Genomic DNA, 26726 nt, shown 5'->3' on the forward strand with positions numbered 1-26726 from the left:
GGATGGCATCCCCGCCCTCCAGCTTGTCGACCACACCACACAGCTTGGTGCCACCAGCAAACTCGCTGAGGTTGTACACCAAAAACTAGACGAGAACTAAACTTTTACTTTGTGACTTTTTCTGAAACTTTTTTTTTTTCCCTGAAATTTCGATTTCAGTGTAATAATAATGCATTTTATTTTGCAGTAAGGATGATGTTGCACTTCAGGAAAAATGCTATGTATGTACAGTAGTAAGACCAAACTCACATTTTAAGCAATTTTTATTTTCTTATACCTTCCAGAATCTTCTGTAAAGCTTACACATTATTGTAATTAGCAAGTTTGCCTTTAAACAGTCCTTAAATATTTACTAGAATTCCTTAGTTCCAAATTAAATATTCATAATTAATGTATTTTAAATCAAGCACTCTTGTTGACACACATAACATTGTAATCAAACTGTCTTCTTTCCGTTGTCTAATTGTCTGCAAACTGAGTATCAAGCAACTACAGAAGAACAGAATTTAGTGTAAACACTGTATTATGGCAGTTCGTGTTGAACGAGGTGCAGATTCACAGCTTCACTTTTTGAAGTAAAAAAAAGCATTTAAAAAAAAACTACTGAATACAAGAGTCCAGCAGAAAAACAAATAAATCACCTCAAAAGGCTAACTGATGTTTTTCAGAAGTGGCACACACTACTACGCTATAATACTTAGCATCTATATAGTACTTCATGTTTTTAAAGTGCTATACAAATGCTGTCCAGACAAAATGTAGCCAGAATCCAAATCTGGAGTGAATGGTGATCAGGTGAATGGCACGATGACAGCGAAGTGTAACATAGTTACTACAGAGAGACCAAGAGCTTCATAAATAAGTTAGCTATACATGAATGATAATGACCACATATTTTTCAAGGGGAATGTATAAATATGAAATTATTAGCATTTATGGAGTAGGTTTCTGTGACCACAACGAATCGACATGGGAGCTGTAACTGGCTTCACAGGCTTCAAATGCCTAACTTGGAATTAACAGGGAACATAAGGAAACCATATCAGTGACAAACACAGCTCATTTCAACTGCTAATACGAAAAACTTCAGACCTATCATCCTTACACATCAATGTGAATCCCATGTTTTATAGACATTAATTCTCTAGTGCCTGTCAAATACATAATAAATGAACACAGATGAGGTAAAGATGCTGTTATTGCCACATACAGCCAATATGGCAAAGGAGGAGTTTTTCCAAATGGACAGATCCAGAGGCCATGACGAATCCCATCACGAACATGATGAGAAGTCCAGGATATGAACAACATCCAAGGAAGAAAGCACCATGAGTCTTTAAGCCTGAAAAGGTGCATAATAAACTTTAATGTCAGAGCCACAACAGGAATCACAGTAGAACAGTGGAGAAGTGGTCTCTGCGGAAGATTCAGAGCAGCCTGCAGAGAAGAAAAATATAATTGGCAATGGCTACAATCATGACAAGCAAAAAAAAGGTTTCATGGATGTTTAGAGGTGTATTACCAAGGGGCTGAGTGGAAGTGCAAAGATAAACATACCATTCCTTCCCGCTGTGGCTATTCAAAGCCAACCATACGAACACCCAGATGTGTCAGAGCTCCGTGCTGTCCTGTCAGCAGCAGGGCTGAGGGTGCTGGGACAGGCTTTTCTCTATTTTGTGACATGAATCATGCACCCTACTGAGCAGTACTAGCAGCAGGAGAGGAAGCGAGAGGGATGAGGTATGCTGTTTGTCATCCAGTCACACAGCAAACAGGAACCCGCACAGTGTGCTGCACTGATTATATATATTTAATTTCACAACAGTGGGAAGGAGACCAACCATACGATACACTTGGAACATCTAATGTGCTTCATTGGCATTTACTCTCAAAAATTATACTTTTGTTAATACCTGTGAAGTCGTACTGTTCTCTGTTAAATGCTGTCAAGCCAGAAATTTCCAATTCAGCAAAAAATACTGAAGTTACATATATTTCACTTGCCTAAGCTTTGCTCCATTAGATTCCCACATGCTTGTTTGTGACTCTTAGGTCACAAGGTAGTGACTAAGCTTAGTCCTGTTTAGGTGACAGGACTAAAAAGATCACAAATAAAAAAAAAAACAACAATGATGAAACTGCAACAACTTTAGAGGTATAAACCCAACTCCTTTAAGTTGCTGCAATGGGTACATTTTCAGCAAATCTGTTTTTGTTTCATATGAGCGTATTGTTCAGGGATTAAAGGTAGAAAATCTTGTGATGGTGAAACTGTCTATCACCTACCCTACAAAGACAATCAGATTTGTGTTACTGTCAGCAAGAAGCTAAAACATATATATTTTTGTAATTGCAGTACTGTCATCAGGCTTCCAAAATGCTGTTGCCCAAGTTCTGAAAGGATGGCCTGTTTTCTCTTTTACATTCTGTAACTAGATCAACATTCACATCCTTAAGTTGCCAAGCCCAAGAGAGGAAGATGTAGTTCTGTTTGGCAACATAAGCGATTACATTCTTTCTCCTACCAAATTGCTCACCCTTTAGAAATCATGATGAGATCTTTAAAAAAAAAAAAATAGTATATTCCTTTCCTGCCTTACAATATCCAAACACCCCACAAAAAGTACAACATCCCCAGGTGGATGGACTACAGGCCTGGGGGACTCTTGTCATTGAAGACACACCTGTACCATATCCAACCCTTCACGCCACTCTCGTTTATCAGCCAAGCTGAAAGCAACTGCAGGCTGCAGAAACTTCCTGAGTCAGTGAGGCTGAGCACTGGTTCATAGACTTTATACATTTGCGTGCAAATCTGGAATACACAGAGGTACAAATTCCAACCAGCAAATTCTTTGTAGACTTCATATTTATTGCCAAAAATAATGTGGGCAAAAGGTTAGATCACATGCTGCTCGGTACACAAGTATTTGTCAGAGTAAATGTAAGGACCGCAGGTGACTATTTACCCTGAATACTCCAGAAAAAATAATGATGAAATTGTGAAAAGCTGCCCACTAGCCAAATAGTCCAAGCAACAAGCAGTGTCAGCAGGAACAAGCGGAGGAGTCTATAGGTAGCAACCTGCAGTAATGGCAAAACTGCCTTGTGCTGCACTGAAGAGCTACTTCAATAAAGTAACCTATCATCAGATTTAATAGTTGTGATTAAGAGCATGATAATTAATTGTGTATAGCTATGTAAAAAGTACTACTGTTATAAATTAGTAACAGTGGAGTGGTTAGTTAATTAGATTTCTTAATTTATTAGTTTCTCAGTTGCATAAGCAACAAACGCTGTAGTCTCGTAAAACAGTTACTCTCAGTCCTGCAATCTGGTAAGGGAGAATGAGACTGGGACTAACAAATAAGCAGTAAAAAGGTAGTAAGTAATAAATCATACAGGCAACAGTCTGAAATTACGACACGAAACCAAAAGTCGCATCATATTAAGCTGAGGAAAGAAAAAATCACACATTAAAATCAGGTCTAGCTAGCCAGGCAACAACACAGCAGAGAAGTTTATGGGGATTAGGTTAGATCACAAACTAAAAAGACTGCTGGCATTGCAAGAAGACACAAAACCCATAGCAGGATTTTTATGCTGTTTAAAAAAAGACAAAATTGTATGTATTTGTAAGCGAAAAGAATTAAACAAACAACTTAGCTCAAATTTAGGCTATTTTTGTTAAAATACTGTATGTGGTTTGGGACAGGGCCCTTTAAAGACAATTTAAGCAAGAGGCAATCCAGAGGAGACCAGAAAAATGGCAGGACATTTAGAAATCATAAATCCAGGTCCTCCAGCCTTTACTCAGTGAGTTACTTAGTTAAGAGACTTATTGTAAAGCAGAATGTCTATTCAAGTTGCAAAAATCACACCGTTACAGATCTACATCCCTGATTTAGAAACCTACACAGGACACAGTTTACAGGTAAATATCCCTTATTAACCCAATTAACATACGGAGGAGAGTGGAGTTAGGTAGGCAAGGGACTTTGACAGGGCCTTTGGGCATCTTGCCTTCTCCTTATAAGTGTGGCTACTCAAGGGCTACTCTTCTGCATGCTGCACTTGTATTCCTAATTTAAAAAAAAATAAAAATAAAAATGAAGAGAGCACAGCAACCGGACATCTTTTCTACACGGGTATTAAAGAAAACGAGATCTAACCATCAACATCGGTAATTTAGGTTCAATACTAGAAAAAAAAAAATACATATAGCTGCTTGGAAACTGAAAAAACACAGGAAGAAATTAACTGATATAATTCCAATAGTTACCTTTGTTTGGGACACAAGGGGCAGCCTACACAAACATTCTCCATCACAGAAAGTGTGAGCATATTTAACCTTGCCTCGCTGCGGGCAGCAAGGAGGCAGGTCACCTCCCAGTCCCACAACACAACGCCCGATTTTCTCAACTCGCACTGATGAAGGGCGCCATCTAGTCGTCATTGAGAAGAAATACCCGTGATGAGTACCAGAAAAAGTTGCAAGAACATTTTAATGTTTTTTTTATAAGTTTTTAGTCCCTCATTACTTGTGCTTACGATTTTAAAATAAAGAATAAATGTGAGAATAATTATGTTTAAATGCTGTACTAAAACGTCGCCATTACAGGACTCATTAAGCAAACTTTCCTTTTCTTTATCTAGTTCTCTAATTTTATGGCATTTCCACCTGCAAAAAGTACAGGAGAGGGGAGGAGCAGGGGTACCTAGGGAAGCACCACCCCAGGCACCAGCACCTGCTGGGTGGGTACAGCCGGCGCAGAAAGCAGCTCTGCAGGGCAGGCCCCGGGTGTCCTTGTGGAAGGGAGCTGAGCAGCAGCCAGCAGCGTGCCCGTGCCGCAGAGAAGGCCGGAGGTGTCCTGGGCTGCACCGAGGAGCGCTGCCAGCAGGCAGAGTGAAGCGATTCGCCCCCTCTCCTCAGCACTCGTAAGGCCACCTCTGGGTATCGTGCCCAGCTCCAGGCCCCCCAGCACAAGGGAGAGGTGGAGCTATGGAAAACCTCGTCCGATGAAGGGCCACCATGGTAACTAAGGGACTGAAGGAGCCTTCCCCGCTGGAGGAAAGGCTGAGAAATCTGGGGCTGCTCTGCCTGGAGCAGAAAAGGCTGAAGGGGGCAGATCTCACCCATCAAGGTCTAAAAATAGCTGAAGGAAGGGTGAGGAGAGAAGAGAGCCAGACTCTTTCAGTGGGGCTCAGTGCCAGGATGACAAAAACAGAGGCAATAGGAAAAAAGTGGAGCACAGGAGGCTCCCTCTGAACATCAGGAAGCACCTCTGTGCTGTGCAGGTGATGGAGCCTGGGCACAGGCTGCCCAGAGAGGCTGTGGACTCTCCTTCCTAAAAATTCACCTGGACACGGACCTGGGCACCCTGTCAGTGTCCCTGCCTGGGCAGGGGTCAGACCAGGTGGCCTCCAGAGGCACCTTCCAACCTCAGCCACCCTGTGATGCTGTGAAAACATCCTCTTTGTCAAAGAGGAATAGAACTGATCATATCAGAAGGTCCATCAAACTTACCAGTAGGAAAACATCTTTTATTTACAATAAATACTGATACTGTACACAAATAAAAAACCTGTTTTCCCACTGGAAGTCTGATTTTTTTACATCTCAACTATAAACAATGTTTCTTGCATATATCTCTCTCGTCCATTTTTTAAGAAAAGGTAAAACATTTTGGATTGTAGTTCTTTATTTAAAGGATTGCAAAGAACAGCAATTTCCTCTCCACCTCTTTCCTTCCTCTCCTGCCTCTGTGTCCTAAGAATTATGTCCTCTGTCATCCATGTAAACAGCTTAACACTAGTCTGAGCAAGCAGGAGAAGAAAGAACAGGACACCATGGAACAACTTATGCTCTGGTTGAATAAATAAAAGTTTCCCCTTCTGTACAAAGTAGCACCTATGCATATATGTGCTAGCAACACCATAGCAATGCCTGGTTACAAGCAGAGTGGCATGGCTCTAGGGGTGGGGACCATGAGCTGGTACAGCCAGAGCTTGTGGACGGAGCAAATGTTTTGGAGAGCCTGCAGAAGAGAGTGTTGTTTCAGGGGAAGCTGAGAACAGGTGGTTGGAGCACACAGGGATATATGTACGTGTGTCAGCAGGGGAGTGGGCACACAACACACCAAAAACACAGGAGAACCCCTGAGAAAAAACACCACAACCTAGTAAACTCATTGTACTGATAAATGGTACTGATAAAGGCAGTTCTGCAAACTGTCTGTTAGGCATATATTCACATATATTCCTTAGCAGGAGCCAATTCACATTTTTCCTTTTATTAACAAGTTTGACACTTGCTTGATTTCTTTTACAACCAACTATATTTAAGGACAATCTCAGATTATTTTTTCTTTTTAAAGGTGAACATGCTATATACATATTGCTGGTTTGTGGGAGACATGTTTATAGAGTTGACTAAAAACAAACCTCCTACTGCTCAGTATGAGTGGTTGAATGAAACAAAACATCAGCTGGATGATCTGTTTTCTAGATTTCTACTCCTTACTGTACACAGAAATGGAATAATCCACTTCATACACAAAGCGTGCATGGCAGCAGTTAAATGTTAATTTGGATAACCAAACAACCATATTTGCATAACCATAGGATACCATGGAAAGAGGCTTTCAGAACTTTTTCAGAGCCTCGTAAGGGGTAGAACTTAACAGGGGATGTGGTATTTCTTCATTTTAAAATCATAACAATTTTATAAAAATATGAATTCCCATATATCTTTTTAAAATGCATCTAATTAAAGTATCATTTTGTTGTTGTTGTTTAGGATACGGTAGATGAACAATAAAATTAAGCTGCCACCCATCTATTCACTTACCTTTAATGACAGGGAGCCAGCAAGGAAGAAGTGGTCCACATCGATGACGGAGGCAAGGAAGCCAGCCAGGGTGACTTCCGTGAAGTCGCTTTTCTTCCTGAGTCCGATCACTATCGCCCAGGACCACATTCCTAGTATACCATGCACTGCATTATCAGAGAAGGCTCGGAGCCAGTCGTTTTGCTGAATGAAGGAAAACTGCAGAAGCTTGTCTGCAACAAAGCAGAATACTCCCAAACCTAGACTAGAAATAACTGAAGCTGTGCTGAAAGTTTGGAGGAGAGCATGGGCCTTTTCAGTCTCAGACGCCATGGCAAAGACCACGTCACAGCACACAAAATGTCATCAGGATATACACTGTGCATTGTCCCACGTATCTTCAGTTCTGCAAATGTCAGAAAGAAAAAAGTATTGAAGAAAAAAGTCATTAGTAGAAAGCATTTGTCATCACAGCTACAAATAAGCACAAGAAAACAATGTTTGCATTTAATATTCCTACGGAAGCTTTTATTTTAATCAAGTTCATTTAGGTGACAACTCTGAATTAAAATGCTTGTCCTGTTCCAATCAGCACACACACCTTCGTAACACAAAAAGCTCTAACTCCGCTTTTTGAAATGCAGTTTCACAAAATAACTTGAGCTGTGTCTATGATAAGACACTGAATATCTTTCAAGATTCCTCCTGGCCTTAAATTCATGATATTCATCAAATTAAATCCGTTCCGCTATAACAATAGGACAAAAAACATCAGTTTCAAGTATCCTTGGAATTTATGCTCAAAAAATCTCAAATATGCCAGAACAGTTAAAAACAAATTTCTAATCTATATTTTCAATATCTTTCATAGTTTGTAAACATATTTATTATTGCCATGGTACACCTCTCTGAGCTATTCCTTGTTTATTCCAGGGTAAATAAGATTCGCGATTAGAATAAGCATTAAGAACTCCAGAAACACTGTAATATCCTCACTGTTGACAATAAACACAAAAAGACAACACCTTTCAATCAAGCAGAGGTAACCAAAACTAACTTCTTACAGAGTGAAACTACGTATGCTTTTCCTCTACCTCCTTAGCATTCCAGCAGCAAACTCTACGGATACTTCTAGGACTCCTCTATTATTTGTCACGTTACCTTCAGAACAGCTCTTTCTGCAGAACTTATAAAAGAACTAATCCCCATCATTTTAGCTTTCAAGAGCTGACCACTATAAGTTGAAAATAAAGGCATTGCTATAAGTATTAATAATCACTTAAAAGTCCTTAAACAATATTTATGCTTATGTAATTGTTATGAAACCCACTTGCACAAGATTATTTCTGGGAATAATTACCCTGACCTTAAAAAAATGGTTGACACCTCAAAAGAAATTTCAAAAGGAATCTGAGGTCCAAAAGGACCTCACCAAAGAAGCAACTACAACACACCTGGGTTATAAAGACAGAGCACTCATTTTAATAATAACACTAAATAAAAAAAAAAAAAAGAAAAAGAAAAAAGAAACATACATGTATATCCACATATAATTGATGTATTCCCTAGCTTTGTGTTGTTAAACAGGCACCGAAAAGCAGACTTTAAAGCACAGTATCAATTCTAACTATCCAACTACTATAATGTTCTCTACTTCTGTGTAGCCCCATCCCTGGCAGTGCTCAAGGCCAGGCTGGATGGGGCTTTGAGCAACCTGGTCTGCTGGTAGGTGTCCCTGCCCATGGCAGGGCTTTGGAACTGGGTGATCTTTAAGTGCCTTTCCAACCCAAACTGCTCTGTGGTTCTGTGATAGAGCAGTTTCAAAGCCTGCATCCTAAGACACTGCTATATCTTTGCAATACATTAAATCTTGATAATTCCTTTCTTAGTAGTTATACCAGGTACATTTTTATTCTAAATATGCGTTTTCAGAATGTATCAGACCTTCTTTATAAATGAACACTTCTAACAACATCGATTGACAGTATTTTAGAATTTTAATCATTATTAATCATAAGCCCCAGAAAATATAAAATGTTTTTTTCTGGCTTATTTACATGCCTATTTATTGTAAAATTATCCACAAGACATGACTACTGGCATTAATCTTTACAGAAAAAAAAAGTCACTGAAGGATTTATTTGGAAAAGGTTAAAAAGAGAAAAGAAAGCATGAATAATACATGGTCTTTGCACACACATGAAAAGAAGTGGGTCAAGTTTAGAGCCTGTTAACCATGACTGCGCCTCTTCTGAATAAATATACAAAATATTTCCTGAAACACTGGAACTGTCATTTTTTGAGGAGTGATTTACAATATACTGCATATTTATGAATAAATTATTTTTCAAGGAACAAATCACAATATCCTCAAAAAATGTTTCTTTTACAAAGGCACCATGACAGATTGGATTTTATTTAAAATTATCATAAAATCTGTGTTAGAATACAAAGAATACAATCTGGTGAGAACTGATGTAGCAACATAGCCTTAAAAAAACACATTGATATTCGGAGCCAAACTTACCATGGAACTAGGAGAATACATTTTTTCCCATTGCAGTTGCTTTATTCCAGTAGAAAATGTGGTCTATGCCTTAGAGTTGAGTGTACTCCGCTTGCTGAATCCAGTCCAATCCAGTGCAGGGAAGACAAAATGCAGTTTTTTCTGTGCCTAAATAAATCAAATAAATCAATAAATTAAATAAAGTCTATGCGTGGTCAGTCCAGCTAACATGCTGAAGATTTAGGGTGGGTCTACACGAAACACATGCACATGACAGTTGATCTAGTACCACTGTTTCGAGCTGTCATTGCTCATGACATTTTTATATGGGATACAGCATTTAGTATAATCTGTCTATACTCCCCAAATTAAATTTTACAGATATATTTGATTTCTTTTATGGAAACATTAAAAAACTAATTTCAACAAATATATAGTTGTCTTTGTAAATTACTGACGCAATAAGATATTTATATTAAAGCTGCAAATATGCGTTCAGGGAAACACCTGACACTAAAATGCCTTCAACCTCCTGGCATAAGAGCAAAATAAAAATCCAATGGCTAAAAGTAGCATTTAGAAATGTTATTGCTCTCCAAAATTTTTTGCTACAATTTAATGAAATACATGAATGCAAATAGGAATTAAATGTCTAAAGTTCTATTGTCTGTTTTATACAAGAAGTCAAAAGATCACAGTGATCCCCTAGAATTCCATAATCTCCTCAAGAATATAATTTAATAGCGGATATTAATCTATATGAAAAACTTCATAAAATAGTATTACCCTTTAAGACACATGCTCAAACTGCTAACGTGTTACCTCCTGGAAAAGCAGGTATGAGCACAGAATGATCTGCGAAGGACTAATAATGCAAATATTTTGCGTCTGATAATTATAGTGGATGATAGGGCTCAGAGGGTTGGAGCAGGTCAAAGAGGAAAACAGACAAAAGCTCACAAGACATCTGCAGAATTCCACCACGATACTGAGGAACGAACTGAATTAAAAGCAACAAAGAAGGAAGAAAGCAACAAAGGAGGAAACAAACAAACAAGCAAAGAAGTGAGCAAGCAAGAAAACACAAAACGAGGAATGAGCACTTTTTAATTAAATTGTTTCTTTCAGGGACCATAAGTCAAAGTGCTCGCAAAGAGCCCTCCCAAGCTACCAACATGCATCCCTGCTCCTCCAACAGCACTTTGGAGCTGAGAGGAATTTGAGGGGAAGGAAAGAGTTGAAGGGAATATCCCAAAAGTATGCAGCAGCTGGAGACAAACCGCAGTGCAAGACAGCAGGGGAAAATTTCATTTGTCATCCGGCATCAAAAATAATAATAATAATAAAAAAAAGTACGGTTTATTTATTACCCTAATTAATTACAACTATGCCATTTGGGCCATAAACAGCTAACCCAATTTAAGACTAAAGCACTGCCGTGCTGTGTAAGGGGACTGGGGGTGAGGGAGGACGACAAGCCAAGCCAGAGGGCTGCCCGGAGGTGGGGGCACCCTTTTGTTTCCCGGCAGAGCAGCCACAGCTTCCCCGCAGACCTCTCCTCGGCCCTCAGGGAACACGAATGCAGCCACCTTTAGGGCAAAAACCCCGCAGTTAGGAGCCTGACGGACGCCAAACTGGGAGCCCGGGCGGCTCCCGCTGCCTTCCCGGCGGTCACGCCTGACGAGCCGCCCGCAGACACCGCAGCTCCCTCCGGGGACGCCCCCTCCGAAAGGCCGGCAGCTGCCCGCGGGGCCCCCTCGGCACACCGGGACCCCCCAACCCGCCTCGGGGCGGCGAGGAGCAGCCCCAGCCTCCCGCCGGCCCCGGCGCCCACCTGAGGAGCGGCGGCCGCCGGCAGCCCCCGGCGCCCCGTCCCGCCTCCGCCTCATGAGGAGAAGCGGAGGCGGGCGCCGGGCCGCCGCCGGGCCCGCGGGCATGCGCGGCCGAGGAGCAGGCTGGGAGCGCGGCGCCCTCCTCTTCCTCTTCCTCCTCCTCCTCCTCCTCCTCCTTCTCCTCCTTCTGTTTCTCCTTCTCCTCTGTCGCAAACGAAGCTACAACTCAGTCTGAACTTAGTCATATTTATAAAAGGCAATTAAACAGCGCTGAGTGCGCGGGGAGTCTATGCTCTACCAACACGCACACACGAACATCAAACCTTCTAAAAATACAGAACATTGCTCTTACGTATTCATAAGAAACCCCAGTACGCCTGTACATATGTACAGTCAGAAAAGGTATCAGTTGAAACATAAGCATGGCAAAGTTTTAAAAGGCAAGTGTTTAACAAACAATCCTTTAAGTCTGTTGCTATTAATGTCCATGACTGGGGGAGCACTGTTGGGGTTGGTAATCCCAGTTGAAGTGCTCCCATATCTTCCGTGACTTCACTGGTTTCTCTCAGACCATATAATGGTCTTCATTTTCCATTCCTTTTCTTGATTACTAACACCAGAGAATTCCAGGGGTAGTCGTGGGAACAGCGAAGGCCTGCAGTGGCAGTAGTGGCGGGGGCCGATGGTGCAGCAGGAGGATCGGTGGCTGAGCCCACAGCTCCCTCACAGCCTGGCAACCCACACGTCTGACTGTGGCCCCACAGGGCTCTGTAAGGCCCCAGAGACTGCTCCCCAGTGCCAAGCAATCCCACCACAACCTTGTCGTTTTTAGTAGGTCCCACACCTTGATATCAATTTGGTCCCATATTTCAGGATCATAAACTGTCTGGTTGTTAATAAAGGAAATAAGCTGCAAGGTTACCAGGACTGTCCATGTTCCTAAGGATGTGTGATTCCTCATAATGCACAGCTACTTACCAGAGGGTCAGTTGTGTGTGTGGCTCCACTTGTCTCAGCTTGAGCTTCTTCCCAGCTCCAGTGCCTGTTTCCAGCGACTTTCTGTGCGAGCCTCTCTGAGCAGTTTGCTGAGTTTGGCTGAACCTATCTTCATGAGGCGATCAGTGTGCCTGTTCCTGTCCTGGTCTCCTTTCTGCCAGCCTGTTCCTTTTCATTCCTTTTTTCATCACATCGTGTTGCCTTTCCATCTTGAGGACGGGCTCCCCTCTAACACCCTTCGCCCTGCAGCAATCCTTTTCCAACAACTTTCCATCGGTCAAACAACTTTGCCCAGCAACAGCAAACCCCCAGCAACTTCCATGCCTTAAAAGCTGCAGAACAAGCAACCCCAGAAGGCATGGCCTCTCCTGAATCACCCTTCTTTGCGCCCTCTAAACTCTTACATTCCTGATGGTCTCATTGCTAAGAGTCTGATGTTACCACCAACCATGGGGCTTGCCGACCCCCATGGCCAGACTCCCACATCTCCCCCTTCTTTATTAACATCAACCATCTTCTTGACACAAATTATTACTCCATAGATCACACTCCCTCCTCTTCTTTTGAATGTCATTAATACTTGTCTTGGCTTCAAATTTGGCCAAGGCCAATTGAACCATAAGAAAGACTCTGTCTTCTTGAGGACTTTCCACCTGGATTGCGATAAACTACTGCATTCCTTGGATTATTCTCTGTACAAGGAATGTAATACAAGGAATTAAGCACGGGATTGTTAGTAGTCCCAGGATCTTTTCCCTTTCCTCCCAAGTGCAATTCAATATTGGTTTTCTTTCCTCTGCTTTAACTCATCCAGATTCAGAAAAGTAAAATTCACTGGATTACAGTCATCACATACATCAAATTTGATTGATAAGGGCTTACTAAAATTTGTGGTGATGAGACTTTTCCCAATTAACCTTCCTCCTTACTCCATATATCACATCCTCTTTTTCTTCTTCCTCCTCAGCCAGCCCCGCACTGGGGTGAAGGGAGTGGGAACTGGGGCTGCAGAGAAACCCAGAGTGGTTACTGACTGGTTTTTGAGTATTCCTGATGAGACTGAGTAAAACAACAACAAAAACAACAAAACAAACAAAAACCTAATGCTGAAAGGCTAGTGACTGACCGCGCATAAAACAACAACAAAAAAAACCACAACAGTACTGACTAAAACCATGCCTTTTATTAGAAAACAATAGGTATAAATCTTTTGGGCAACTTTATTCAATATGGAGTCATTGGGGTGACTTTAATACTTGGTGTCAGTTTCTGGACAAAAGCATGTTTTTACCGTTAAAATGCCTCCCCCCAAGTTACCCTGGCAAGTTCTAACCAGGTTGGTCACACAAACCTCTACAAAGCTACACAACTTGAACAGACATTCATACACTCAGACGTAGCAATGTCACATCAGATCTCTCATTTACCCAGTGATGCCCCACTATTTGGCCCCTAATTTTTGCCTATCCACATTATACAACTGTGGTATTACAATAACAAATTACACATGTAATTTGTCTGGCAAGGCATTTAATTGCTGCCTTCTCATCCTTCATCCCTCTTATACTTCAAAGCCTCGTCAGACATAGCTGGGACAACTCCTTGGAGGATACAACGTATTACAGATTTTCACTTTCCAGAAGCAGCAAGCAGAGATTCAATATCTTGAATTATTTTAGATGTTTTTTCCAAAGCCTCCAAGATGCACCCTTCATTGAGTTCTTCAGTATCAGTTCTATTTTCTGTTTTTCCAACAGCAATTGTAGATGGATTGGTTTTTGCAGCTGCTGTCCTTTCTGGAACATTGCTATTATCCAATATATCTAGCATGAGTTTGTCAAGAAAAATTCAAAGCCTTCCTCCTAATAACGAGAAAAACGCTTTGCCGTATCATAATCATGATTCTCCATTACAGAGGCTCACATTTCATACCACAGTAATTACATAAAGCTAAAAAATGCTAATGTTTCTAGAAAATGTCTTTAACTAAGGCTTCTATTTGCCGAATAGTTAATTTAAAGGAAACTGATGTTACATTGCAAAGTTTCATAGCGTGTATGTTTTTTCATCCTAATAAAATTAAAAGTCAGCATAAAGAGAGTTTTACACTGCCTTTAAAAAAAAAAAAAAAAAAAGCACTGCAGCACTGCATACTTTGTGAGCTGGTTGGACAATCCTGAGGTAGGTGATAAATAAGACAGTATTTTACTGTAACAACATGCCAAAAGGCAATTGTACCATCCCTCTTTCAAGAACAGATTAGCAGATGGTTTTAGTGGAATTAATATATAATCTATTAATAGCATATATATTACATATAATAAATGGTGAACTGCAATACTCATTATGGGAATTCCCTATTTTGTTAATGTTTTTATTATGTTTTGTACTCTGTTCTTATTGCTAGTGCTGTTGTAAAGGAATTGAACAAGATTAATGAGAAAACAGTGACTTAAAAAGGTGCTTTTAAGAATCAGGTAAAGCAGGAAAAAGCAGGTGAGAACAGAATAGAGAGCTTCTGATGTTCTGAAAATGCAGGTCTGAATACACAGATGAACAACAGAATATCAAAGTAAAAATCTTCACAGCTTTCAAAAGGATACAGTTAAATCTCTGTATTTTTTCAAGCTCAGCATCAGCAGACCTGTCCAAGAAAATAAAGATTTTTATAATAGTATCTAAAAAGCTTCTCAACTGTACTTTTGTACACCAGATTTTAATTTCAATTCTCAGAAATACAGAAAATTAGAAAGAGAACTCTAAGTTAAAAAAAGCGTTTTTTTTCATACTACTAGCTAATGGCTGCATTTGTTAATCATTTGTTTCTAAAAATCAAGGCTCAGCTCTAAAAATAGACTCTTTGCTGTATATTTATGTGTGTATATATAGATAACATTTTTGTTTCACCATCTACTCCATCTACTGCATCTGCTATAATGTGATAAGTGAATCTGTAATCAGATTCATGTATCACATTTGTAATATCTGATTATGTAACTACATGATGTCACTAGACCTTTGGTCAGTAGCATTTATTAAGAAGGACAAATACGTAACAGATCCAGGTGTCATTTAAAAGTTCAAAGTACTATTTTGGACAGCTTGCCGTTCTGTTAAAAGTCGCCTTTCTTAGTTTAGTTTCTCATTTTCACTTTGCAAGATATTATTTCTATAACATTAATCTTATAGTAATATTTGGCAAGGTCACCATAATTCTATTTTTAGGGGAGGCAGAAGCAACATAAAATAAACTTCACCTAGAATTCAACTTACTGTACATTTTAAGTTCCAACAGAGAAATATGAAGTCACACAAAATAAAAGGATTTACAGTTTTCTTTTTGGATCCTTAGGAAATGCTGTCTATAAAATTCAGAGTTTATAGTCTTTTTGAGTTTTATTTTCAACATTATTTAGAATAAAAATGAGTACCAATTTTCTTCAGTTACAGAGTGTGCGGTATGTTCAGGAGTCTCTTTGCTTTCATTCAAACTTCTGCACCATTCTATTACTGTTGTGATGTATCTGTTAACATGAAAAAAAAGTTATTTAGATGAGAAACACACCGTTAATTCAAGATAGAAACAAACAAACAAAAAAAAGCATTAAGCAATGAATCTGGATTCAGCAAAAAACATGACTAAAAGTCTAGCCTTTTCTCTATGTTTCTTTGCCCTTTTTGGATTCACATTTTTAAAAAAGAATATCCTTCATATTTAAATCTATACAGTCACAGAAAATTATAACAAAGCCATCTGATTTGAAATGAATAGTGTCCAAATGTTATTTTTTGTGTGTGCATATCTGCTTGCTGAAATGCAGCAGAGTAAGCTTCTGATGATTTGCATAATAAGACTGCAATTAGAGCAAGCAGATTAGAGAAAGCAGTCTGTAGGCAGAGGTCAATATCTGTAATAAAGCAAAAATTGGATAAAGTGCTTTTCAGCTCTAGATGCCAGCTTTATACAGCACAAAGATTTTTTTTTTTGCTTACTCACTGATTTAAGTGCCAAGTTGGAGCTCTAGTTTGAGGTTGGCTGATTTTATTTTTTTTAAAGACATTACATTTCCATAACAATTATACTGGAATGACTGAATGCAGTGATCCTGAGTCATACAGTTCCTGAATCTTAGCCAGATATGTGTTTTTTATCATTATGTATTTGGGCTTTTTTTTTTTCCTCTGATACATTTCCAGTAAAAAAACATTTCTACATATAAAAGGGTTTGCTTAGAGTTCTTTACTTATAAATTATTTAAACTACTTATACCTTTCATAGATTCCAGGATGACTTATTTTTATTAGCTGCTGTACCCCATCAGGAGTAGTTAGCTTACACCAACCTACATTTTCATTTACCTTAGAAGGGAAAAAAAAAATAGTATTAATTTTCTGCTTTAAAGAAAAGAAAAAAAAGCAAGTGAATAACATTTGCTAATTTAAAAATTAAATTATCTGTGAACACTCCACTTTAAACAGTTAAAGTTTGTGTTTTGCTATAAGTTGCTTATATTCTGCTATCACAGATATGGGGGGAAAAAAAGGAAAACCTGGCATAGAAAATACTGTTTTTTGTGTTGTTTGAGATATTTCCAATAATGTGTAGGGATGTCTCCAAACCTGTAGTACTTTAGTTTCTTCCTACGTTTATCATTAATGAGCGTACAGATTTGAGCTGGCTCACATCATAAAGTTACAATATCTTTTAAGAGGCTAAGTATCACACTTTTATTGTTTATAGTACACATATCCTCAGGAACATCTTTTTGTGTCTAGTCACCATAGGGTAAAAGCAAAGAGATGGAAGCCAAAAGTCTCAGCAGTCAACTTTAAATTCCGCTCTGACATAATTTTCTCTGTAGTGCCATTTTACCACCATTGCCATTTTCACCACTTTGTAGTGCAAAAGTCAACATAATCTTTTTACTTCAATATTCAGTAGATTAAAAAAAATATTTAAAAAAATATGTAATTCCATATCCACAAGGCTACTCCTGAGCAATTTTTCACTATTCAGTTGCTCAATTATAGATATTTTGAAATAACACCAGCACCACCACCACCAAAGAAACACCCCCTTCTTACACTGATATGAGTGACTTTTTAAAAGGATACAATTTTATTTTTTAGGCATGAATTATACACTAAAATATTTTTCCTCCTCAGTTTCTGGGTAAAATACTCACAATACATTTTGCTGTCTTTATGTGCTGTGTAGTTCTATGCCTATTATACTAGCTTGAGAGCAAGCCATGGCAGAAAACTGCTTTGAATCACAACTCTATCAAAAGAGCTCAGTTTGTATTTTATAGACAGAAAAACTCTTGATTTACTTACCCCATTAGTTTCCTAATAACACTTTTTAATGAAGAGTTTTAAGAGTAGTGTATAAACCATAAGTTACCTGAATCTTTCTACAGCCAGAGCTGAAATCCCAAACCATATTCAAGGTGATTCCATCCGTAAAAGTAGCATGGACTTTATAGTCTGAGTATACAAGAAGTCTTCCAATGCTGGGAATAACCTTTTCATCCAGCAAAACAGGCAACATTTCCCGTCCGTCTGTCTCAGGTACCTAGAACCAAACAAGGACATAAAAAAGAGGAAATGTCACCGCTGGTTGTATCTCTCCCAAATTTTCATGTTTTTCTAGACCATAAGCAGCTCTCTTTATCATGCAATTCACTGTTTTCTGCTTCACCAATTTACCTTAACAGTCTGTGGTGATGGTTCTCAGTTATATACCTTTTCATCTTTGCTTAAGATTTTTCCCTCTAGAATTGGTCCTACTCCCTATAGCACATTCAGTCATCTTTGTAACATGGGAAAATTTATAAATTTTCAGCTACATACCATCTTCCAGCAGCAGAGATGATAGTTATGAATTAATGATAGTTTTGTCTTGTAGCAGTACTGAAGCATTCTGAGGAAAAAACATATTAAATATTAAGAATTTTGTCCTTACTTTAGTATCTCCTACACAGCTGTGATCTTTGTTCTGTAAGTTACAGATGCCACCAGTGATATAATAAATTTGCTTAATTTTCATATGTAATAATAAGTATCACATGTAAGTTTAATTACTGTCCTTTCACAGTTAGAGGAGTTAATATAACAACAATGAAGGAGAAAAATAAGTTACTTGGTTGCCTGAGTAATGATGGAGGATATAGAGTATGGACTTCCTGGTACATCAGGAGGAAGACTGTTTACTGAATACATCTTCTCTTCTCTCTGCAGTAAACAGCAGAAGAAACAGTAGTTATTTATAGGTACTGTAACATGACAAAACTATTTATAATCTTGAAAGAGATGAAATTTCTGACCTCCCAGACAACTCTAACCACATTTAAATTCATCGCAGAAGACAGGTATCTCCTTTAAAAGCTAAAACAAACACACAAACAAAAAATGCAGTTGTATCCATCCCTTAAGTCTCAGACACATTCACAGTTTTCATACACTCAGCATGGACCAATAGGTTATTTTATCAGAGAGTATCGTTCATTACTGAGTAACTAAGTTTTACTACAAGTTAGAGGCCAGGTTCAAAAGGTGCAGCATTGATCCTTTATACTGCTTTAAAAATACAAATATTCAAGAAAAAAACATTGAAATTAGCACACACAACTCAATAAACTTAAAAGAAAAAAAAATAAAGTTAAGAAAGAGAAGTGGAATAACAGCGATGCTAAAAAAACTAATCACTTGAAAGCAAAGTAGAATCACCTGAATAAGGGGTCTTGACTTTAGACTACATATCCAAATGTCTTAAAACACAGCTGCTAAATTGAAGGAATTCTGAACATATTTTTAAACAGTTTTATTCCTACCTTGTTTGTTCCTTTCTGGATTGCATAATGCACGAAGTAGTTTCCCAAAAAAGCTCCTTCAGACTTGAAAAATGATTCATCACCAGGATAAATTTCTGCAATGTTTCTTTTGCCATGGATAAATCTAAGAGAAATAAGAAGACTTTTAACAAGTATTTAAAATGCTGTATCACTAGACAGTACAGAATAAAGCACTAAACATATTTTCAACAACTCTCAAAGGAAAAACTTTATACTGTTTCACAAACAGTAGGGCACACCAATTATTTTTTCGATTATTAGCATTACCAAGCCACTTTTGCAGGGTGGAGGTGGGGACAGGATTAGCATGTTCAGAAGGAAAGCCTTGTGTTGAGGTAGGTATCTCACAAAAGATGTTCAATGCCCATTCCACTGAACACAAAATATACCAATGCAAAAGAAGGAAAAGATATTATTTTCAGGGGACCAGCCCTCACAGGTGTGCACAGAAAAAAAAAAAAAAAAAAAAAAAAAAGCTGTAGAAATGAATGCTTCCTAAACAACCAAAGTCTTCATTTCTGCTGCACCTGTGTTTTTTTGTTTTTGTTTCTGGTTTTTGTTTTGTTTTGTTTAAGATTGCCAGTCTTTTTCTTGTGATCTTGGAGCATTACGCTTATTTAATGGCTCAGTTCTGCACCATGTGGTCAGATGCCTAAACTTCAGTAATGGGACTTTAAATATTACTGGGCCTTGTAAGACTAAGTATGGCTACTCACCATACTTCCAAATAAATAAGTTTATTATTATATATAACTGAAAACACTGACAAAAATTTTGTTCAGATTAGATAAAAATTTAGGCAATCAACTGAAAAAAAAAAAACACAGAGCGTATGGGAGAAAGATGAAAGCTTTAAAGACTGATTATATTTTTATCAAAAACTTTTGAATGCTGATAGTGACTGTGGCCCTTTCAAAGTTTGTATAACAGATTTGCAGAGCCTACTTTACAAAATTCTTATTTAAATACAAACAAACCAAAACATACAGGCAAGCTGATTTTCCAGGAAAATCCACAGTAGAGTTTAGCTGCTTGTAACATGGGAATTACACAGGTCACCAAGACAAGCATTTCTAAACGTGAAATCTTTAGCATCAATAGAAGTGATGTAATTTGCCAAAACAACAACAAAAAAAAAGGCACTATAATTGTCAATGAAGTCTGTGGAAGTTACAGTTCTCTACTTAAGTCTCTTAAGAAATCTGACCACTTCTTTAAAAGCCTTAAGTATGATTTCAAAATCTTTGTTTCAGGCATACCTGCTTTCAGACCTGGAACTACAATGTATTAGAGAATGAGAAGCAAATTTTAAGCTCTGTCTTTAAGCTCTAAGAACAAACAAATGGCAGCCATTAATAGAATCTTCCATAAAGATTGTATCCATCCTCTAAAGGAATGGTAAAGGGACAAAGTAAGACATTTTATCTTGAAGTTTAATTCCCATACAAATGAAGTCTTTCAAAAATGAAATGCATGACTTCCTACATACCTATAAAAAATACCTTCGCACCATACAATTTCAATTAGCTGAGGGTATGAATACATTCCAGACTCTTCCTTCTTTTGTAGAAAAAAGTCACAGAAACTCCACCTGTATAAAATACAATAAGAGCTTCAGTAAGATTGAATGTGTTTTCTTTTTTTTTTTTTTTTTTTTTTTTCTTGGCTGGTAATTATTTCTGTATCCTAAACAAAAATATTTCTCTATACCAAAACAGATGCATGCACAACTACTCAAAAGAAAATAGGCCATGTATTTCCAATGTCCTCTAGTTCCTAGGATATCTAACTAGTAACTAGTTCCTAGTTACCAAATTTATTTTCTCAAACCTACAATTATTTTTTCAACTATTTTTAGCAGGGCTGACAAAGAATATATGTCATTGTCCCACTTCAGAAGTATCATCTATTCAGAACCGAAACAAAAACAGAAACTCTAATCCCAGCACGGTGTTCTTTTTCAGTACTCTCTTTTTCATTTACATAGCATATCAGAAATATTTTTTGTTTGTTTGTTTGTTTGTTTTTTTCCTCTGGACTAATGAGTTTTTATTTTTTGACAGTAGGATAAAGAATGTTGGTTTCACAAATTTCATATTTCAAGAAGGTGATAACAAAATAGGTTATGATGATATTTTTTATTTCTTACAGTTAGATTTCAGTTATTTTGCTAAAGGTTGAAGTTCAGAATTGTAGACATATGTTAACAACTAAAATGCAAACAGTTTAAATTACCTGTGTAAATGTGGTGCTCTGCAGCTTAGTGGCAAAGCTGTAGGCAAACGAGATACTGTTGAACATGCTTTGGGGTCTATTAAAACATCTGCTCCTATAGATGTATGGTCATTTCCCTCACATGTTTTCATTTCAGTCTTAACAGTATGTAAGTTATAGCACATTAATGCCAAAGACAAAGGGTATTTCCATTCTTCTGGGTACGAGGAAACAGACCAACACTGTGTAACCCATGTGTATTCATAAGAACAGTTTGTGTAAAACATAGGAACTCTATCTCTGTCTTTTTGGTCCTTTGGTTTGGTTGGTTCTCTGTATTTTCCTTCAGCACTGCCATGTTCATTCTTTCTATATTCTGCTTTCGTTTGTCTTGATGACGTTTCTGGAAGAGAATTTTTACTTGATTTTCCATACTGATCTTCATTTTGATAGTTGCTGTTCTTTTGAGAGGAATGTGAATATGCTGCAGATGGTTGGCTGACTTTGCATAAGAACTCCACAGTAAATTCTTTCTGCAATCCTGACAGGTAAAGGTGGGCATAACCATCTAATGATGATATCTTCACATTGCCATTCTTCATACATCTTGTCAGGTCAGCCGTAACAGGGTCAGGCCATCTAACTTCTAAGACATCACTGAAAAGAATCTAATACAAGAAAAAGGGTTGAAATATGCTTCAAAATAAAACTTACATGCTTGCCAGAAATTACAATGGAGGGATTGTGAGTTTTTTGAAATAATTCATGTCTTCTGCATGCTGATGTATGGCATGAAACATTAGTCTGTATTTATTTGCACACGTGAACTCAGAATATCTATCATTCAAATCATTTTCCTCCTGTTCTAACAGGATTATTTCTAGCAATATGCTTATAATTTAATACCCATTCATAAACCAGAAAGATGCATGGCCAACTGACCAGGCATAACTGCCCACTGACAGCTATTTCAAGCTTGTTAAGAAACACTGAAGATAAAGCTCAAGATCAGGAAATGATCAATATCATTATACTGATCATATCTGTTATCAGTGGAATTCATGCAAAGTCCACATTAAAACTGTGTACACTGAAATGCAATGTAGTCTGAATTCTACTATTTATAAAATTAAGCCTGTAAAATGGCATATAATGTACCATGGCATATGCAAAATGTACCATGTGCAATGGCAGATGTAATATGTTCTTAAATGAAGCAGCTGATTCTCTACAAATTGCTCCAAACAAACACTGCATCTACCTCACTCCTCAGGTTATAGCTTTAACCAAAGAGGTGGTATAGCTAAATACATATAGCTAAATAAATACATATTAGCTAAATAAATATAGCTGAATTTAGAAAATGCACCAATCACATTCTGAAAGAAACAAAACAAAATAAAACAAAAAACTCAAGATAGAGAGTGTTTTTCTAGGCACCTACAAATGTTCTGCCCTAAAAGGACATGTATTTATTTGCATTGTCATTATGCCTGATCACTGCACAGGAAATACTCTTACTCTGCTCTCATTTGGAGACTCCAGGTAAAGTACTGGATCCTACATGAACAAAGAAATGCATACCCACTTCAAATAAGGCCTGAAAAACTCTCTTAGCAGAAGAGTATTCATTCAGTTTAATCAGCTTTGTCCCACCTGACTGTTTGCTGTTTCAGCTGGGACAGAGTTAATTTGTTCATTGTAGCTGTCGTGATGCTGTGCTTTCGATTTAGGATGAGAATAATGCTGATAACACACCAATGTGTTAGTTGCTGCAGAGAGGTAATTTCACAGAGCCCAGGACATTTCAGCTCCTCGTGCAGCCCTGTCAGCAAGGGGACTCAGGGACCAGGAGCTGGAGGGGACACACAGGACAGCCAGCCCAGGCTAGCCAAAGCGGTGTCCCACACAGCCTGGCTTCATGCTGAACAATAAGACAGGGGGAGTCAGCTAGGGTGGGGGGAACAGGGACAACATGACTGCTTGGGGACTGTCTGGGCATCGGCCAGCAGGTGGCGAGCAACAGCATTATGCGTGAGTTTTGCGTATTCATTCATTCATTTCTTTCCTATTAAGCTGTCTTTACCTCAACCCATAGGTTTTACTTTGTTTTTCACCCTGATTTTCTTTCTTATCCCACTGGGGGCAGGGACAGTGAGCAAGCAGCAGTATTGTGCTGAGGCGCCTGCCAGGTTAAACCACAGCACTGATTGTAAAACCAAACCAGGATCATACTTCTGCCCAGAGTCCAATAAAATGAAACATGGCAACACGAGTGCATTAGCAAAGTGAAAATATCTGCCAAAGGTATTTAGGGCTGGCTAAAAATGAAAATTGACCATAAAGACTTGCAAAAGGACCCTAAAAACATTCAAGGGACTGCTCAGTAAGGCTGCAGATAACTATTTAGTGGAGATAAATGGTGTGATTTAAATGAAGAAAAGAAATCCTAACTTTACATACAGAAGGATGGGCTCTGACCTGACTATTTCCACCAGGAATGAGATACTGGTGTAATGACTGACTGGTAACATACTCTTTGATATCACATACTCCAAATTTCTAGGAAATTAACTAGACATTAAAAACAAAACAAACAACATAAAAAAAAAAACAACAAACACAACAAAACATACAACTACTGCTGAATACATTTATGATTAAATCTGCATGTTCAAAACTACGTACAGCTCTAAGCAGTCCACTTAACTGACAGGATCCCCCTTGTCAAGCCTCCTAAAGATACAGATGGTCAGCATGGCCAAACAGAGCCTAAGTGAATGGCATTTGTTTGAATTTATGCATAAGTGAAGTAATACAGTGTAACTGTAGATGCATTTTTGTATGCAGCAGCCCTGTAAAAATAGTATCATCACTGCTAGTAACAGGTCACAGACCTTATGCTAACTGTGCCTTAAGATAACTTGTTCCAGGTCCCAGAATGGCTTGTTAGGCTCGTGACCACCTTGTTATGAGACCTCGCTGTGTGTACTTGGAACTTGACAGCTGGTATCTCTTGCTATACTGTACAGCTTAAGTGTGACAAACAGCAAAGGCCTTGAAAATATCGGCACTGGTGGAAAGTAGAGGGCACAGAAAAACAAGCTGAATGTAAATTACTGGTCAGCAAGGGAGTACAACATCAGAAGCTACAGAAACACCATTCTTGCTTTAAGGAAAGCAGTTGTGGCTAAACCAAGAGGACAAGAGCCCAGCAAAAAAGCCACTTACTGTGGCTTTCAAAAGTTACTCCTCAGCATCCTGAAGCAGGTAGTGCAGGTGTAAAGTATGGTTAGGAACTGTCTAGAAACTCAGCCATGAGAAGATCCTGAACCAGAAGGTGGGAGGTTACCCACTACTGCACATAGCAGAGCATCAGCTCTATGTACATGCATAGTGTATACATGATAGGGCTGTTAAGGCCTGACTGCTGTAAGTATGTGCTGATAGTCAATGTTTAACAAATAAACATTAGCACAAAGCGTGCTGCTAATGGAATGCCAGTCCAATCCAGGTGTTTCATCAGTCTTTTAAAGAATATGAAATATCTGGGTTTTAGTCTTACTAAGACCGGGTGAAATCTGTACTGTTCAGCTGCTAAGGATATGCAGGACTAAGGACAAAAAACTAAGCAAGATTTAAAACTGTAAATTGAAACAGCAGTATTCCAAGTGAGATGACAAATGCGTGAACCAAACTGTGCACTGTCAGTTTTCAAGGTCTGTACTCGTACACACGCGTGTGCAATTCTGTAAGCCCACTTTGTCAGACTTCCAGGGCAGCTCAGTTTACAGAAGCGCTGTGTGTGTAACACTTACAGTCTTTCTTTCCGGGGATATAAGGCTTGAAGGTAAGTACGGCCGAGGGGAAAACTTGTTCCGGAAATGCAGAGCTCGTGCAACTTGTTCCTAATTAAAGACGAAGACAAAAGCAAACAGTGCCATCACAGGATCTCTGGAGGCGTTCGCACACCGAGCCCTTAGGAGGGCTGTGCAATGCCCCGCTCCTCGCGGAGGCGCCTCCCGGCCCGCTCCCCTCCCCTCCCCGGCCGCCACGTACCCTGTGGGCGCTGAGGACGAAGGCGACCCGTCGGCGGCAGGTCTCTGCCGGCTGCAGGGGGTGTGCGGCCGGGGGCAGCGCCTCCTCGTACAGGTACTCGGAGCCGCAAGGCGACAGCAACAGGCGGCCGCCCCCCGCGCCGCGCAGCTCCACGGAGCCGTCCCCGAGCAGCGCCATCAGGCCCCGCGCCGCCATGGCGACCGAGGGCGGGCGGCCCGCCGGGCGGGAAAGGCAGGGCAGGGCCGCCCAGCTCCCTCAGCGTGCACCACCGCTTGAACTCTTTATTTATGTATTTATGTATTTATGTATTTATTTATTTATTTTTTAATATGGCTGTTTGGAGGTAACAGCCCCTTCGTGCGGTTCCCGCTTGCGGCCGCCACGCCCGCTGTGTTTGTGGCGGCGTTCCTGAGGCGCCGGCTTGGCAGGGGGGCTGTGAGGAAAGCAGGCACATAACAGGAGAATGGCAACGGGTAGCTCTACAAACAGAGCTTATTGCTGCTTGAAGTCGTGGCTTTCGATAACGAGGGGAGAGAATGACGTGGGTTAAAATCCAGAAATGAAAATTAGCAGTGTGGATGCCCTGACTGCTTACTGGTAACTGTGCTACTTTAAGACAGGCGTCTTTCGACACCTGTGTTTGCACCGAGGACAGCTGCCTGGGGAGCTGTTGCAGCAGTACCTGCTGGTGTTCGTCCTTGCCCTTGCCCCTTCGGCCTGTAAGCGGCTGAGTAATTCATTAATTGATTTCCTCCACATGTTAACATCTCTGGAAAGTGAGGAGGCGGCTTGGGTGGATTGAGGAGGCAGGTTGCCGATCTACAACATAGCCCAAAGACAGATTACAAATGAATTATTTCTCTTGTGACTGCTGTTCTACATACATATACTGAAATCTAATCCATGTACTTACTTGTAGTGGGATCTCAGCAGCCCTAGCTGAATAAAGATTTGACAGATTAATATCCCAAAGGACAATTTATAATTTAGTTTGCCTTTTTGGAAGATACATACATTACCACCACCACCCACCTTTACAGTTTAATCAAAGCTATTTTAAATAGAATGACAGTTTGCAGTTAAAGGACAATTCATTACCAATGCCTGGTTAAAGCACTAAGTAAACGTAATTCAAGATCCTTTGCCATAAAATGGCACTCTAGATCACATGGTTCATCTTGCTGTAAAAATAATTCCTTACCTTTGAAAGTACATGTTTCTTAGATCAATGTGCGACCGTGGAATTGCATAAAGGACAAATTTTCATCCTCTGCTGAAAAAGCAGTTACAGAGGGAAGGTCAGCTTCCAGTCAAGTGGCTACAGAAATAAGAGTGCACCGAAATAAATCTGGTTCTGTTTTTAATTACTATTTTTCTGCACTATACTTGCCTCAAGCAAGTTTCAGAGTATATTTTTAGATTATGAATTATTTTTA

General features: G+C 39.2%; 2 protein-coding genes across 3 annotated transcripts; both read right to left on the reverse strand.

Annotated features, from left to right (window-relative positions):
* Positions 1–245: 245 nt before the first annotated feature.
* Positions 246–11270, reverse strand: TMEM267 (transmembrane protein 267). 2 transcript variants are annotated; one of them, XM_032206410.1, is made up of 4 exons: positions 11170–11270; positions 9357–9503; positions 6851–7235; positions 246–1437 (listed from the first exon to the last, which is right to left on the reverse strand). In XM_032206410.1, the coding sequence occupies exons 3-4, from the start codon at positions 7160–7162 to the stop codon at positions 1102–1104; spliced, it is 648 nt and encodes a 215-aa protein (XP_032062301.1). In that variant the 5' UTR covers positions 7163–7235; positions 9357–9503; positions 11170–11270; the 3' UTR covers positions 246–1101. The 2 variants fall into 2 exon arrangements, with proteins under 2 accessions (XP_032062301.1, XP_032062302.1); XM_032206411.1 differs by lacking the exon at positions 11170–11270 and adding an exon at positions 10925–11111.
* Positions 11271–13352: 2082 nt separating this feature from the next.
* CZH5orf34 (chromosome Z C5orf34 homolog) lies at positions 13353–25485 on the reverse strand. The gene is made up of 12 exons (XM_032205969.1): positions 25291–25485; positions 25050–25139; positions 21253–21899; positions 20507–20608; positions 18997–19120; positions 18306–18397; positions 18017–18086; positions 17568–17738; positions 16434–16522; positions 15595–15687; positions 14767–14807; positions 13353–13986 (listed from the first exon to the last, which is right to left on the reverse strand). Exons 1-12 carry the CDS (start codon positions 25483–25485, stop codon positions 13793–13795), a joined length of 1908 nt encoding a protein of 635 aa, XP_032061860.1. The 3' UTR covers positions 13353–13792.
* Between the last annotated feature and the right edge of the window lie 1241 nt (positions 25486–26726).

This window comes from Aythya fuligula, chromosome Z, assembly GCF_009819795.1.
Source record: "Aythya fuligula isolate bAytFul2 chromosome Z, bAytFul2.pri, whole genome shotgun sequence".
Classification (NCBI taxonomy): domain Eukaryota; kingdom Metazoa; phylum Chordata; class Aves; order Anseriformes; family Anatidae; genus Aythya; species Aythya fuligula.

Excerpts from the sequence above, each read along its gene's own strand:
- TMEM267 (XM_032206410.1), bottom strand. The coding sequence starts at position 7,162 with ATGGCGTCTGAGACTGAAAAGGCCCATGCTCTCCTCCAAACTTTCAGC. Across the intron at positions 1,438-6,850 it reads CTGGCTCCCTGTCATTAAAG|GCTGCTCTGAATCTTCCGCA; the intron begins GTAAGTGAATAG and ends TCTTCTCTGCAG.
- CZH5orf34 (XM_032205969.1), bottom strand. The coding sequence starts at position 25,485 with ATGGCGGCGCGGGGCCTGATGGCGCTGCTCGGGGACGGCTCCGTGGAG. Across the intron at positions 16,523-17,567 it reads CTGGCTGTAGAAAGATTCAG|GTAAATGAAAATGTAGGTTG; the intron begins GTAACTTATGGT and ends TTCCCTTCTAAG. Across the intron at positions 13,987-14,766 it reads AAAAATACAGAGATTTAACT|ATATATTGGATAATAGCAAT; the intron begins GTATCCTTTTGA and ends AACTCATGCTAG.